The sequence below is a fragment of the Thermobia domestica genome, chromosome 12, assembly GCF_964235325.1.
Source record: "Thermobia domestica chromosome 12, izTheDome1.hap1.1, whole genome shotgun sequence".
Taxonomy (NCBI): Eukaryota; Metazoa; Arthropoda; class Insecta; order Zygentoma; family Lepismatidae; genus Thermobia; species Thermobia domestica.
Window position 1 is genome coordinate 203,187,607 of NC_137465.1, and position 17,348 is coordinate 203,204,954.

The following is a 17,348-nucleotide window of genomic DNA, read 5'->3' on the forward strand; positions in this document are numbered from 1 at the left end:
GATTAAGTTTTTGTTGGCAGAGGTACTGTGAAACACTGAGAAAGTTGAGGCGCACTATTCAAAACAAGGCCGGGGAAAACTTAGCGCGAAGTTGTTGTTTCTTCACGACAACGCATGTTCTCACACGGGCAAGTATATCTGAGAGCTCTTGAGTGGATTTGGATGGGAGGTGTTCGATCACTCACCATACAGCCCGGATTTAGCGCCGAGCGACTACCACCTTTTCCCAGTGATGAAGACATGGCTCGCTACACAACGCTTTGATACTGACGTCGAATTACATGCTGGTGTACGCCAGTGGTCCAAATCTCAAGCAGCAGATTTCTACCGCGACGGTACTGAAAAACACGTGCCACTGTATGATAAGTGGCTTAATTTGCATACCAATTATGTGGAAAAATAGCTTAAGAGTGCATCTTTCAAATTTATATATAATACAAGTTGATTTGTTTATTCTATTACTTTTTATTTCAAAACATCTGTTACATTCTGGCTACCCCTCGTAGTTATGTGTAACTTAATATTTACTTTAGACTTATGATTTATTATAAGAGAAGAAATGCTAACCTAATCAGCAACTAATTTCAAATTATTAACAAATATTTAAGCTGAAATCATTACACGGAACCCACTTTTGAACGTGGCTATACAAATAACAAAGAAACAAATGTCCTATTGAGAAGAACAAAAACTTCTGAAGACGATCTGAGAAGATTACGTTTAAACTGATGCACATACATATCCCAGACACTTGCAACATGAAAAGACTCTGGGAAGAAAAATACGTTAAGAAACTTCACTCCGATGAACTACGTTCTTTCGATACAATTGGATAAAAATATCAAAACATGGACATGACATAAAATTACACTAAAGACTGAAAGACATTTTAAGACCTGAAACAAATCCTATAGGACCTGTTGTTCTTCCGTCCGTCAAGTTTATTATATTAAATCAAAGTCAACATAAAACTATCTAACTTTTATGCATTTTACTCAAACAACAATTTCATAAATGATTAGTTATTTTGACATACATTATGTGACTACTCTAGTTCGACATTCTTTGTTTATTCTTCAATCGGAGTTTCTTCTTAGATACGTGCTCTACAAATTTAATTTCAGTGCTTGTTTCATACCTCCTAATATTCTATATGTTCTGTCACCCCTCCAGTCCCCACCCTCCATAACAGGCGTTCCAAATTCTAAAGATCTCAAGAGGACAGCCGCTTTTTGGTTGACTGTTAATTTCTTTTTTGTATTTATATCGGAATTTGTAAGAATAGATTCGTGCGTTTACACAACTGCAGAAATTAAAGATATAGGGAATAGTATTATATTGGGAGCAAAATAAAAAATACGAATTGACATTCTTAGAGATAACGTATCACTCTGTTACCATATCATGAGTATTCCACTAAAGCATCCAGTAAAAACACGAAAATTTTAATGGACGCTTCGCCGGAATACTCATGACGTGGCAACAAACTAACACATCTTTCTCTAATTGACAATTCGTTTTTCATTCTGTTCCAAATATACAGGGTGATTATAATTAAACTCGAACTTTTAAAATACTGTATTAAAAAAAAAAAAAAACTGATCAGAATGACTTTAAATTTGAACTTTCTTCAAATCTGAAGAAAGGAGAAACGGTGTGGCATAAGAAAAAAAAAGTTCGAAAGTGTATCAATAGATGGCCCTGTAAGCGGCATAACGAAAGTGGATTCGGCTACAAGTGACATTTTAAGTTGAAATACAACGCCTTTGGCAGAGGTGCCCATTAAACCAACCGTACTGCTTAATGTGCATGATTGTTTCGGTTTTGTGTCGGGAAAAATGACTTCCAAGTCATTCAACAGTTGTAACATTGTTGGCGGGAAGCCCATCCATTTTGGCACCAGAGCGTGATCCTTCATTGAAAATGAAATCTTTAAGTTTTACGTCCCACGGTCATGCCGGTTAGGCTAAAGGAGACGGTGATGGTGAGAGATGAGTTAAATGGTGGAATGAAGAAAGTGTGACGAAACGGGAGAAACCTGAGAAAATCCACGAGCACTGTGTTTGTCCACCACAAAATCCACACGGCGCGTGCGATCCTTCATTGAGAGATGCAGGACAAGCTGCTCAGGTGTAATATGAGGAAAACGTCACATACCTCGCAAAAATTTTATAACAAATGCAATGTGTCGTCTTTTAATTTGCATAGTACGCCGCTTACAGCGCCATCTATTGATACACTTTGGAACGTTTTCTTTATTATACCATACCGTTTCCCCCTTCTTCAAGTATATTCAATTCAAATTTGAAGTCTGGGCCGCGGTGGTTCAGTAGTAGAGCGTTCACATCTGGTGCTTGGGGTCCCGGGTTCGATCCCAGCCCCAACCAAGTGAACTTTGTTGTAGACAAAGACCGTGTTCGTGGATTTCCTCGGGGTTCTCCCGTTTCTTCCCACTTTCTTCATTCCACCATTTTCATTCATTCCTCATCATCACCGTCTCCTTTAGCCTAGCCGGCATAACCATGGGACGTAAAACTCAAAGAATTCATTTTTCTTTTTTTTTCTTTCTTTTTTTTTCCAAATTTGAAGTCATTCTGACCAGTGAAAATTTCCTTTTTACAGCATTCTGAAAGGGAGACTAAATCTAACAGGGTGTCTACTAAAATTCTAAAACGAAATTTCGTGACTTTTTCGTGACCTTTTCTTTCCCAAACCATAAAATTTCGTAACATTCTCAAGAGGGAATTTGGAAGCGAATTAGGCCGAATTTTCACGCATGCGATAGAAGTGTGTTTTGCTAGCGATTTGGTAGAGTCTGAAGTCGACCATAGACATTTTTGGTGCTGAATTTTGATGTTTTATAGAATAAAATTTTCCAGTCTGTACTTACATTTGAACAGATAAAAAAAAAAAAAAAAAAAAAAAATCGTGACCCAAAGACTAAATTTCGTGACTTTTTCTTGACTTTCGTGGCCGATAGACACCCTATAGTTAAGGATTTACTTAACTGCGCACTCATACGGAATACACACAATCGAAAGTGTAATTGGAGCGTCTGGAGTACGAGGGGTACAAGTCCAATTACCAAAATTATGAGAAAAAGAGATAAAGTTTGTACGCTCCATTTAAATACGTGGAAAAGTTCTTTTTTTTTTTTTTTAACTTTATACAGGTTATTTACAATACCTGAATATTAATCTTTTCAATACTGAAAGGAGCTTAAAGATGAAATATGCCGGAAATGACCAAATTGGACTTGAATTCCTTGCGCTCCGAACAACACAATTCTTCATTTACAACTAATAATGGGAATTCTGTTTCCCGTATACCTTTTAAGGTTTACAATTGAATCTGTTTATTAACCCTTGAACTACCAACGGGGAGGGGGGGGGGGGTACTTTGTGCCCACCTCAGTATATTTTTTTGCAATTATTCTCCTAATCATTTCTTTAAAATTATACGAAAAATATGTTATTCCTCAACATGTTTAGCTAAAGCGTATACCTTACGGTCGTTCAAATTGAACCTTAGTGTGTGTCACAAAATTTGCTATTTTAAGTTGGTGGATACAAAGTACCTCCTCTCCCCGTTGGTAGGAGGCAGTGGCGGCGTATGGACGTTGAAAGTGGGGGGCAAGACTTGACGGAAGGTTGTATAACTAATAGGATACTTTTTTGGTTAAAATACCGTATATCGTATTTCATATTTTATTAAGTAAATTGACAAGACAAACGCGAGTAGGTACTAGCGCTTTGTACCCTTAAACAAAGATTTGATTCCTTGCTGATGAACATCTTAAAATTCAAAGCGGCTGATTAATATATTGAATCCTTGTGTGAAGTGAAAGTATGCTGGAATTGTTGTGTTCCAATAGGTTGTTTTGAGTTATTTTCCGTGGCAATTAAAACGCAATTTCTGCAGCTTTCTTAACTCCACGGAAGGACAACCATCACGTACTCACGCAACGCCGAATATTATATGGCACCATTTTTTTTTATGAACCACTAATACGTACAAAAACTTTACATTTCCAAATAAAAACATATATATTAATGGGTTACTTCAAAAACGTGGGGGGCAAGTGCCCCTTTTCTCCCCCTAATCGCCGCCCATGGTAGGAGGTGTGACTGACATTTTGTAGTGTCACTCCTAGATGGCAGTATAATAAATAGCAGAGTCCCGCCTTTTCTAAATTTGGCGGTTCGTCTTATTCCATGTACTGTTCATTTTGAGCGTTTCACGTTTGTGTATCTCATAAATCTGCTATTTTAAGTTGGTGGGCACAAAGTACCCCCCGTCCCCTCCCGTTGGTAGATGTGACCGACATTTAGAAGTGTTACTCCTAGATGGCAGTATAATACCTGTTAGTCTTAATCTTTGTACTATTCACTTCAGTCCCCTATAGATTTTTATGACAGTTTCTAAATTAATCCTTTTACGAGACATATTTAATCTTAACAGGTGGGCACAAAATGACACCCCCTCCCCATGGTAGTCCGCGTTACAAAAAATACCTACGTAGTGTGAAGGTAATAAATGTTTGTTGAAGAAGCAAATTAAAATGGATTAAACAATCTACGTTGAATGGAATTGCAGACGTCTTTGCAAAATAAAACAGCTACTTGGTGACAAATTATTTTTCAGACACAATTAAATTCCGCAAAGAGTTCTTCAAAAATTAAAATGAAACTGTCATTTACTTTGTTTCCTTCAATCTCACACAGGTCATTTTGTTTTCTTTCAATTTTGCTCTCTGTATATTTATCCTATTCATATTCGAGAAAAACTCAACCCTAGGATGATCTAACACGAAGCATAGAGTTCAAAACTAACAATTCATCTTTATTTTGACAATTCTTATTTCTCTGCAATATGAGCATTGGTTCCCATTTTATTTATCTACTTATATTTCCGTAAGCTCTAACAAGAATAAAAATACATTCATTTAGGAAACTACAATTACCAATTAATTCACTAATAAAGTATTCTTACACGATGTTTCTCCCGATCAATTATTAACTACACATATTACACAATCACCAATTCTCCACTTAGGTTAAACCAAAACCCTTGGAAGAAATAAAAGCCAACGTGAGATCAACGAAAACTACCTCAATGAAAGAAGCTCGCTTTGACGTTGGTTCTGAGAGTTGAGAGACGTCTTTCCCAGGAGTTGCAGCATCCTCTTTACATGGAGAATCTCCTTGGCTCTTACTTCCGGACACAGGGAAGCCTACAATCAAACAATCCAAAATATGTAATTCCATTGCAAGCAGTGGATACAATACAATATATTACAGCTGTTATGAATTTTCCGAAGCAACGAAATAATTGTCTGAAAATTGTGGGACATTATAACTCCAATCACAAGACGAACATTTAACGACGAGAGATATGTACAACGTCACGTGAATTATATTTTGCATATGTATATATATATATATATATATATATATATATATATATATATATACCAAAAACACACTTAGCAGCCACATATCTAAAATCTGTGGATTTCGGTAAAGTAAATAAGTCATGAGACAAATAAAATCTACGCACAAATTCATTTTCAGACGGTTCAGAGTTCAAACCGCCAAAGACAGCAATCTGGAACACACTACACAAATTATATTTTATGAGTATCTTTTGCATTGAAGACTGCGCCTATTTCTAGCACACTTTTCTCATACTAACTGGTTCATATTAGTTTTGCTACCTTAAATAACTTGAACTAGAGAAACAAATAACTGAATAAAGCAACGTTTATTTCAAAATAATAACTGTGTGACAGTTTAGCCAATACGTTCAGTTAGTTGTCGAAACTGACACACAATTATTATTATTATTATTATTATTATTATTATTATTATTATTATTATTATTATTGAAATGTTACTTTGTTCAGCGATTTGGTTTTCTAGTTCAGTTTTCTGTTTATTAACTCAGAAATAGGAAAATTAACCACTCTGATCTTGAATCAAAGGCACCAATTTGATATTTTTATTAAACGTTCTCAACGGGAGAAAAGAATGATACTTCTATTCTATGCGATATTTGATTATTTGGTTTGATTCACATGTTTTAGCATTAATAGATGTTTTATATCATTATCTCAAATAATTCCTTTAACTTATTAAAAGTATTCAATTACTATATTTTATGTGCAATAGCAATTCCACTTCGCTACAAGTAGAAGCACACATTTAAATTGTCTCGTCTGTACCTACGAGTTCCACCCTTAACATCGTTTGATTAAATTTGTCATAACAAACTTTCACAGCATCGTTACTGTTAATGTGTGGCACTGTATTTCTGAGTACCAGATACTCAATTCTCTACGTGTTTTCGGATAACGTCGAAGCTTGAATTAGGGCATCGAACAAACGAACCACGGACGGACACTAATCATCAGAATACCTTCCCTATTCATCTAATCTATCCCCATTAACAAGCTAGTCTTACCAGAGACAAAGAAAATATTGAAAGGAAGGCATATGTCGAGATACGCTCTGATGGCTATTCAACCAGACTAGTTGTAAAGTTGATTGGAGCTATAGCGGTGCATAATTTCTACGGGGAGTACCATGAAGGTGATTATAGTGATACTCTGCAATCAGGTATAACCATTTTCACCGCGATGAATTCGGTGACTTTATCGAATCTAGTAAGCAGTCGAACAGGGTTACACGTATCAATTTCTGGAAAAACAGATAACAAATTTATAGATGCCTTTAACGTAAACTTCGATCTCATAGGATTTTCAGATACATTCAAGACGTCTTGAAGGCCTCTTACAAAATGAGTAAAAAAGCTTGTCACGTGACCTTAATTCTACATCTCTCATAACTCATGAAGTCTACTTCAGTAGCCAGAAAGTAGTGAGATATTGATTACATTTGATTGACACTAATGTTTATCACTTTTAAGTTAACTCTATATGTTTTCAACTTCACAACTCAGCTATATAATTTTAAAAATTGAAAACAAAATTTTACACTTCGTTTATATAAATATTAATTGTTCGAAATACATCTAGTGAAAAATTATATTAAGAACTAAAAAAATAAAAAAACAAAAAATAATTTCTACAATTTTTTAATCTATGTTAACTAAAACTACCAACATGTTAAACATATCCATACAAAATAAAGAATTGTTATTATGTTAATCTAGTGCACACTTTTTTTTTATCAGCATACAAAACTACAACACCCTAAAAAAAAATTTACAACACATTATTAACTTAGTTTACATAGCATTGCAAAGCAACACATGCGGGCTTTACTACAAGCACTTGCAGCAGTATACACTGGTAATCTATATCTTTATTTGTGTGAAAAAAAAAAAATTCTAAAGACGTATTTGAGTATAATTTAGAATTAATTACACGGGATTAGTATTATTATGCCTATTAGTGTTTGCAGCATTGAAACGAAATAATTGCTTTCCCCTCTCTCTATGCTCAAGCTGAAGTGCACGAACGTTCATAAAAAAGAGTAAGAGGGTGTTAAAGCACTTGTTATTAACGGTAAACGAACAAAATCGTTATTCTATTTGTAACCAATATGGGAGAAGAAAGTGATGTGTGCTTCAAATTAAAGAGTTTTCAATTTCATTTATTTATGACTTAGATTCATGTTGAATGTAAATTCTTCAGAACCAAATAAGTAGCATATATTCAATTGGTTGCTGCGGTTTGTTTCTCAAACTTATGAAAAATTGTGTTTATTTACTGACCCCTCCTAGGATATGATGACCCTTGCTATCATATGATCTCTTTGGGGAAATTCATTAACCAGTTGATTTACTTATGAGTAACAAAGGAAGTGTCTTATTAGCAAAATATTGAAAGACTTATCAAAATCAATTATCTACTAGAAAATAGTCAACATACAGGGTGTTACAAAAAATTTGTCACTATATTTTGAGAATAGATTCCTCCCATCAAAATAAGAAAAAAGTTCATATGGACCTGTGGTCGGAAGTGCATAGTTTCGTAGTTATAGGGTGCCGTAAACGGGAAAAAAATTAACTTTAGAAGTCCATAGTTCCACTACTATAGGACCGATCGTAGTCGGGTCAAGACATCACAGAGAAACTAGTATGTGAATGTGAACTTTCCAAATATCTATCTTTTAGAACCCCCGGTATTTGCACAATCACTTTTGGAGAGGCTGTTTGGGAGTACTTGATCACTTTCCACCTACCTCTCTAAAAATTAGTGTGCAAATACTGGAACATTTTTAAACATGGATATTTGGATAGTTCACGTACTAAAGTGCTTTCAAAACTAAAAACAAACTGACAGCTCAAAAACACCTGTAGATTTGTTTTGAAGAAGGGAATCTACGTCACATAGTTATTACGGTCACTCAGCGAGGGTCGAATCATAAACGTCATTTTACCAACAATGGATGGAGGGTTTCCCTGGCAACAGACTTTCACATTCCAAGGTTGCCGCTAGTAAATACATGTTTTCAGAAGGAAAGAAGCTATTTTAATACACAAACATATCCTTTCATCCACCGAAACAAACCAATATTTAGAGATTTTTCCTTTTCGTTAAGATTCACAGGATAGTTCCAGCTGATGACTCAACGGGATGCGCACGAAGAGACAAAAGCGTACCACGTGCTTTTCCAAACGTCAATTTGTTTCTAGTTTTGAAAACACTATAGTTCCTCTGTGATATCTTGACCCGACTACGATCGGTCAGACAATAGTGGAGCAATTAACTTTCAAAGTTCACTTATTTCACGTTTTCAGCACCCTATAACTCCGAAGCTATTCACTCTTGAGCATAGGTCCATATGAACTTTTTTTCTTATTTTGATGCGAGGAATCTTTTTGCAAAATATTGTGACACATTTTTGTAACACCTTGTATAATCATACATACTAGAAATACATTACAAGCCTTTTCATTGAAACTTGACATCTTAATAGGAAAGGAGAGAAATATGGAAAAAAGAGAAGCTATGAAACTTCCAGGTGGGTGCCACGTTATGGTAATTCACGATACACACATCTCCCAATTAATATTCTGAATAAATGTGGAAACATATCTACCGACTTCCTTTACTCTTCTCGTTGTTAAGGAGAGTGTAAAGATCCATGTAACATAAACAAGTAGCAGCGCGTTTCTCAATGCATTTCTACCGGAGTAACAAATATTTGCGATAATTCAGTCAAATTCAATAGATGGATGTTGAAATTTCGTCCAAAGGCAAATGGATTCTATTGTTAGATACTGATTTGAGCTTTCCTTTGATGTTTTGTTCCGTTCATTGGCGAAGGACTTTTATTACTGGAAACAGCTTATCGCGGAGTAAATAAACCTCTTCTCAACGATCAATAATACAGAATATTTACGAGGGGGATCACAAACTAAGATTACAATGCCGATATTTCTGGAGTTTCGTCTCTTATAGAGGAATGAAGAGTGTGCGGACTAGATGGAGTTGGCAACTATGTAGAGTTTCAGCCAGCCGCCACCTACGGCGTTAATTGTAGGTAAACACATATGGCGACTCGTTTAGAAAACTGATCTTGTGAAGAAGTCCGCTCAGTTACTCGATTTCTGTGGGCGAAACACGTAGTCGCGCCTGGAATTCACCGGCAGCTCGTAGAGACTTAAGGCCAGGATTTCTCACCGAGGGTGTCATTTTCCTTCACGACAACGCGCGCCCGCATACGGCCCAGACGACCACCACGCTGTTGAAGCAGTTTCGCTCGGACATCATCGACCACCTTCCTACAGCCCGGATCTCGTTCCAGACTACTTTCACCTGTTCCCGCACTTGAAGGAGTACCTAGGATGTCAAGGAGGTGAAACACTTCGTGACAACGTGGCTGAACACACAAGGACAGAATTTTTAGTAGGAGGGAATCTTCAAACTCATCCCACGATGGGACAAGTGCCTCAACCGATATGGAGACTATGTTGAAAAATAACCAAATGTATGTGATATCAGTTGGCTGTATTAGTTGTATGAAATAATATATACACGTTTCACTGTTGGCTTTGTAACCTTACTTTCTGATCACCCTTCATAAAAAGGCGCAGTGTCATGTGCACTTCACGAGGAAGAGTTTGGTTTGTGTGGCATGATTTTTTTGAAATAATTTTGAAACTGGAAGTGGTAGTAGATTTCTTCTGGTTTTAGTAGAGAGATTAGAGTGGGAATGCGATAAACGGAAGTGATTTGATCTTTGCCACTTCCGGTTTGAATAGACAGTTAACAGACAAGATTGTACCTATCCTTAGATCCGATTCATAAAAACTGCTACTTGTTACTTCTTATCGTTTTTGCTCTGTGTAGATCAATATTGAAACCGGAAATTGCAGTGGATTTTGATTATTTCCGGTTTTAGTAGAGTTAAGGATGGACATAAAATGAATTCTTAAAACGGTTAATCAATTACAGGAAACAGTTTCCCCCTATTCATTACAGTATTTTTCCCTATAGTGACCAACATTAAAACTATAAATAGTTCATTTCTACCACTTTCGGTTTGCCGTCAACGAACTCGACCCTCTTACTTCCTGGTCAAAATTCATGGTGACCCATCAGTAGTTCTCAAGACTTTTTGTCTCCCAGATAGACAAGGAAAATATACGAGGGTGATTCAGGAAGTAATGCCTCCAAGCCCACTACTTTGCCAATAGTACTGCAAACATTCTGAACTGATTATCATTAATGCACTGATGTTTAAGCTATAGAATGTCACTTGTTTCACTTCCCTTTCTCTTCTCGTTCCAGAGTAATGGAGCAATCCATGGTATTAAGTGATGACTCCGGTTGTAACAGCAGCTGTCACTGAATTTCTGAATGTGGAAGTTTGTGCGCCCAGGAACATCATCGCCGACGACGAATCATGAATACATCATGACGAGCCGGAAACGAAAGGTCAGTCGATGGTGTACCGCCACTCGTCCTCTCCTACGCCAAAAAATTCAAAATTGTCCCAAATGCTGGCAAAGTATAGTCGAAATTCTGCCTCATCCTGCGTATAGTCCGGATCTTGCGCCCTGCGACTTTGACTCTATCTCAGACTTAAGGATCACCTTAAGGGCCAAAGCTACAGTTGTGACGCGGAGGTGGAAGCACCAGTTCGGCAGTGGTGTTGACAGCAGCCACCACAATTCTTTGCCGACGGCATGAAGAACCTTGTTACGCGTTGGCGCAAGTGTGTTGCCCGTAATGAGGACTATGTTGAAAAATGATGCCACCATTTGTAGTTGATATTGCAAGCTTTCCACTGATACCTGTATCGGCGCTATCTGTTAAACACAAATAAAGGTATCACCTTAGAGGCATTACTTTCTGAATCACCCTCGTATACAGCACTTTCGTTGGTAAACCAAACTCCATAAAATAATAATAATAATAATAATAATAATAATAGTTATTCTCTAAAGATTGAGGCAATTTGTATCTGAGAAAAGCATCAACATCCAACTCTTGAATTCGACTAAATTATTCTGAATATTGTCGTTGTAAAAACGTGCTGTCAATTATTTGTAATTGGAGTCTTTACACTACCGTAACAACAGCTGACGCTTTCAATGGACAGGTTATGTTTGGAGCTTTTGATAAATAAATAAACAAAACATGTAATATACTTAATTATTATTTTAAGTGCTGCTATTTTGTGTTGGATAGTTCACTGTCAATCTTCTATTAAAATACTTCCTACAAACACGTATTTACTGTTGCTACTAGCATGAAACATGTTCAAACATGTAGTATATACGCGTGTACATCTGCAGACTTTGTTTAACTTAAAGTACTATGTCCATTATTACTTTTATAAGGCTCTAGAGTCACCGGTACAAGTAGATCCCTTCTGGCAAGCGTTGTTTTGAATGAATGGACCGATCGCAGCAATTTGAGACAGGAACATGTGGGCAGTACGGCCAACAATTTCTACGATTAAGGGATTAAAAATGATTTTCTAATTGCCAACGTCATTATTACAGCGTTTTAGAAAAGAATGAAAACAAGTTCTTTACATCGTAATGTCCATCAAATACAATATCGCACAGCCATAAGCTAAAATATATACTACAAACAAACAAACAAATAAACTGACAGATTGCCAAACAAAAAAAGTGTTGAAACTGTACAATGTTACAATGAGTTTGTATTTTTTAGTGCGAGCATTCAACCGATCATACCTCAGCTTTTCAGGTTTCCGAGACATGTGAGCTGGAGAGGATTTTCTTCGTACACTTCACATGGAGAAACAAGATATTTTTAGACACACACACAAAAAAAATAATAATAATAACCACATGTACGTAAACGCACATAAATTCCTTAAAACTTTAAAACCAGTGGATAAGTTTAATTTCGCTATATGCATATATAAAAGAAAATAAAATGTAAACAGACATGTCTATTACAACAAGAAGTAAGTAAAACGAATACATCGGTCAGTCAATCAAGAGATAAATAAATATTTAATCTGTTAGTGGTCTGGTCGTTATTACGAGGTGTGATCAAAAAGTACGGTGAATAGTTTTATTAGAATAATAATAAGCTTACAAAGAATTTGATTTAATCTCCATCAAAGTACAATCCTTGGCTAGCAATGCACTTATCCCAACATTGAATCCATGACTGGAAGTGTTTCTGGAAGGCTTCTTTTAGAAGGGCGTTCAGTTGCTCTGTCATGGCCCACTCAATGTCAGGAATGGTGTCAAAACGTTTTCCTTTTAATTTTTGGGAAGGGCCAGAAGTCACATAGTACTAAATCAGGGTGTCTACTAAAACTTCAAAATGAAATTTCGTGACTTTTTCCTGACCTTTTCTTTACCAAACCATAAAATTTCGTAACATTTCAACTGCGAATTTGGGTGCGAATTAGGCCGAATTTTCATACATGCGATAGAAGCATACTTGGTTGCGATTTGGTAGCGTCTAAAGCCGACCATAGACATTTTTGGTGGTGAATTTTGACGTTTTATAGAACAAAATTTTCCGGTCTGCATTTATATTTGTACAGATAAAAAAAAAAAAAAAAAAAAAAAAAAAAAATCGTGACCTAAACGCTAAATTTCGTGACTTTTTCATAGCTTTCATGACCGTTTTCTGATTTCTTGACTTTTTCATGACTTATATGACTTTCGTGACCGATAGACACCCTGTAAATCTGGTGAGTAAGGCGGATGTGAATAGACAGGAACTTTTTCCGGCCAAAAACTCAAAAGCAAGATGAGGTATGGTGCATTTTTGTGGTGAAGAAGAAAGCTATTCCCCATTTAATCGGCGGTTAAAATGCTTTTCACGAACCATATACGAGATGTTTAGTTCTCGCCTGTTTGAACAAATCATTTGTTCAATCTTTGCACGTTTTCATCTGTTTGTGATGTCGAAGGACAGGGTGTCTAATTTCAAAATGAAATTTCGCGACTTTTTCGTGACATTTTCTTTACCAAACCATAAAGTTTCGAGATTCAAAAACTAAGAACAGTACCTATATTCTTTAGCACTTATCCAGGCTGTTTCCCGAAGCGATAAAAACTTGGTGTCTTCTCACAGTTGAATAAACTGGTTAGATGCGTAGGTGATTTCGGCGATGCGATTTGCACCGCCACTGCTTAATGATGCAAGCGGAAGGACAATTTCAAGAGCGAATTTAGGTGCGAATTAGGCTGAATTTTCATGCATGCGATAGAACTGTGCTTTCCTTTCGATTTGGTAATGTCTAAACTCGACCATAGACATTTTTGGCGGTTAATTTTGACGTTTTATAGAACAAAATATTAAATTATCTACTTATATTTGTACAGATGGAAAAAATCGTGACCCAAAAGCTAAATTTCGTGACTTTTCCTTTACTTTCGTGATCGTTTTCTGATTTCGTGACCGATAGACACCCTGAAGGATATCTCGATCGTTAGTCATTTTTAACCGACTCCTTGTCACTTTTGAATTGCTCATATCATCTGTAAACAGTCTTCAATGCCACTACTTCCTCGCTATACACTGATTTTGACATTTCGTGAGCTTCTTTGGCAATTTTCTTGCAGCTTGGAACAAAACTTAATGTTGGCACACGACACACTCTTAACACGTCCTCACCCTTCTGCCTCTGAATGCTAACTAACATGCCACAACTCGTTCAGACTAGACACTGACTGTACTAATGGTTTAGACTATCGGGCTTACTTAGTTGAAATGGATCCAACATCGATAGATGGCACTGTGCAATTACATTCACCATACTTTTTGATTGTATCTTGTATTCCTTGCCATTTACTTCATTCACGTGTGCTGCTGTAAGCGTCTTCGAGGGAACGAATTTCCTCAGTTCTTGCTTCGTTAAATCTTAATTTTATTATTCTGTCTACAGGTAAATACAATTTCGTCCTGATTAATACAGAATAAGATTTTATAGAGAACCACTAAAATAATAATAATAATAATAATTAATGTACCACTACGAGTAACCATGTAAAATGTACTAAAAAGAAGTAACTGCACTCTGATCTTAAGAACTTAAGAAATACGTTCCGTCGACGAAGCTCACAGCAGCACAACTGAACCAAATACGGGGAAGAAAACATTAATGACCAGGCAACTAAGAGGTAAAATATTTCTATTTATTTATAATATAGTTGTGCAAAACATGAAATCCTGAACATACGAGGTGTGATTGGAAACTTTTAAGACAGGTGGTGCCACTGCTCAAGAGGAGTACATATAATTACCCCTTAGCGTGGAAGCGGTGGCTTGGTGTGTCCTTAATACGTGCTGCAGGAATCACTGCGATATCTTTGTTCAGTACAGCGTAGTAACCTGTTGAATGCGTGTGTGTGTGTATGCGTTGTGGTGGATTATCCACCCAGAGATTTCTGGCCAAATTCAACATTCCTGTGCTTCCGCAGCCCCCTATTCCCCAAATTTGTCCCCTGCCGACTCCTACCTGTTTCCTTATCCAATTGAAGACATCCAGGCAAATACGGAGAGAGTTTTTTACACCCTTACGAAAGATAATTTTCTGGGATGCTTCCAGAAGCGGAAACACCGTTGAAATCGGTGCGTTGAGGCAGCAGGGGACTACTCTGAAGGAGATCCATTGCAACAGCCTGAGAGTACTGCTATTTTTAAACTACCAGCTCACTCTTAAAACTTTCCAATCACACCTCGTATTAGACGAATAACCTTATTAACAAAACTAACTCTGTAGCTGCAAATCATGTATGATCGATAGATGACATGACTTATTCATCTTCCTTACAATTTCCATTACGCTCTGCACCACCATTTTCAATTTCAACAAATACTTTAGATACCAAAAATTTGAAGAGTAGGTTGTATAGTATCAACCATACAGTGCTCAACAAACCAATAATTGTTTGCAAATCTTTCCTTATATTTAACACAGTAGTAAACATGTGTTCGAGCAGTGATGAGTAATTCTACTCTTAAATTTCTTATGAATATTTCAAGCATAAATTTCAAACACATTTCATCGGGATGTTGTTAAAGCTGAATTTTAACTATGTTGGTTATTCACATTTTATGCATAAAACTTTGGTGCTGTCATTAATTTTAAATTTAATACACATGATATAACAGCGCTTCAAATGCAAGAATCAGTTTTGTTGGTGAATGCTTAACTCATCCTTCTTACGTGTTATATCACTGGTTTTCGTTACGTGTAACCGATCACAATGGTATGCATGTGTGTCTTTTCGATATTGAAATCATAGAAAAGAAATATATATCCTATCTACTACCAGTTAGGTTTTGGTGACATTCACTGCTGCATGAACTTCACTCTGAATCGTATCAGAGTAACACAAAGAGTAACATACCACATGCAATACTTCGCTGAAACTCACGGATGCACGTTTCAGAACGCAATCAAAATCATTTGCATATATCCTGATTAGTCTTCTGTATATATTATTCACGCCTATATTAGACGGTCGTTTATACGAGAAAAGGCTGTAAGCGATAAAAATATTTGTTTTTCTTTTATAGAGAAGCACATTTAAAGTATCATATCCGATTCGAATCAATGTTTTACAAAAATAAAGGACTGATTTATTAGATGCTGCACCAAGGTTTATATAAGAAGAAAGCTACTGCTTAAAAAGAGGCCCAAACTACCTACTACTTGGCTTTCTAATCAAGGCTCACTGGGATCGACGCGAGGACCAAGTGCGTTAGCCATTCAGACTCGACGAGCTACACACACACACACTAATGTTGCTTTGTCATGTAGTTAGTTTACACCTAAGAAAATTCTGGATACAATTCATCAATGTTACAGCTTACATCTTTTGCTATATAAACGACGATATCGGCAATGTAAAAGAATCTATGAATATTACAAAGGTTTTCTTTTACTACTTATCAGTGCCCCTTTTAAAGGAAAATCATCTTTACGTTTTCTAAATCAACAATTGTTATAAATTACTACAAAAACAAAAGCCTTCCTAAATGTTACATAGTACAAATTACATAATAAATTTTATTTAATAAATAATTCCTTAACTTGTAATAAATCCCGGATCATATTAAGGTTGGATATAGGGACTTGAAAATTACCGTTACAAAATATGATCGCACGCATAGGAATGTGAAACATCAGTTAGGAAAAACTATTCAAAAGTATGTACAAGCAACTTATTTAAATATATTTTGTAAATTCTGTCAGAAATGGATCTAACAGCAGGTTCTGTAAAACTTACGGATATTGACAAAATAGTCACACGGTTGCTAAGTATCAACCTATCACCATACGTTACAGAAGAAAATATTAATCGTTTCTTGAGATTACTGTGTCATTTTAGAACTGACACAGGATAACAATCCTTTGGTTCATCGTTATCAACTTAAAAAAAAAAAAAAAATCCCATCTTAAATATTCGTGAAAATCGTAGGCTTCTAAAAACTACACTGATACAAACATGAAAAATATCTCACGACACACAATACATTTTATCTTCGGAACAAATCACCAAACCTTTTCAATTAAACCCTTACTGAATTACGCAAATCAGCAACTTAATTTGCACTTATTAAAAATTCAGTTTTATATGCTCACCACGTACCTTGTTGGTTCAGCTTTCCTTCTACTGTTGATCCACGATAGCATTAAAAATATCAAAACAAATTCATTAATAATACTACCTAAAAAGCGAAAACTAATAACTTGTTTCAAATTTATCTCTTCTTCCAAAAAACCTTGGTAAAATACCAAGAAAATCCACAAAGTTCGTATACGGACACCTCTCACCTTTCAACTTCAAAATTGCTCCTCACTTGAGCTATTGTATTTCTCATATGTAGATTTGTACGAAAAGAAAACATTAAACAAAAAATGGAG

The 17,348-nt window shown here is 36.1% G+C and overlaps 1 protein-coding gene across 1 annotated transcript in view; it reads right to left on the reverse strand.

Moving 5' to 3' along the window:
- Window positions 1-17,348, reverse strand: part of DCTN1-p150 (dynactin subunit 1) — a 115,324-nt gene that overhangs the window by 82,754 nt on the left and 15,222 nt on the right. Inside the window, exons 6-7 of the mRNA XM_081734564.1 lie at window positions 9,251-9,297; window positions 5,112-5,161 (exon numbers count right to left, since the gene is read on the reverse strand). Coding sequence (XP_081590690.1) covers window positions 5,112-5,161; window positions 9,251-9,297 — 97 coding nt within the window. The remainder of the gene's footprint in view (window positions 1-5,111; window positions 5,162-9,250; window positions 9,298-17,348) is intronic.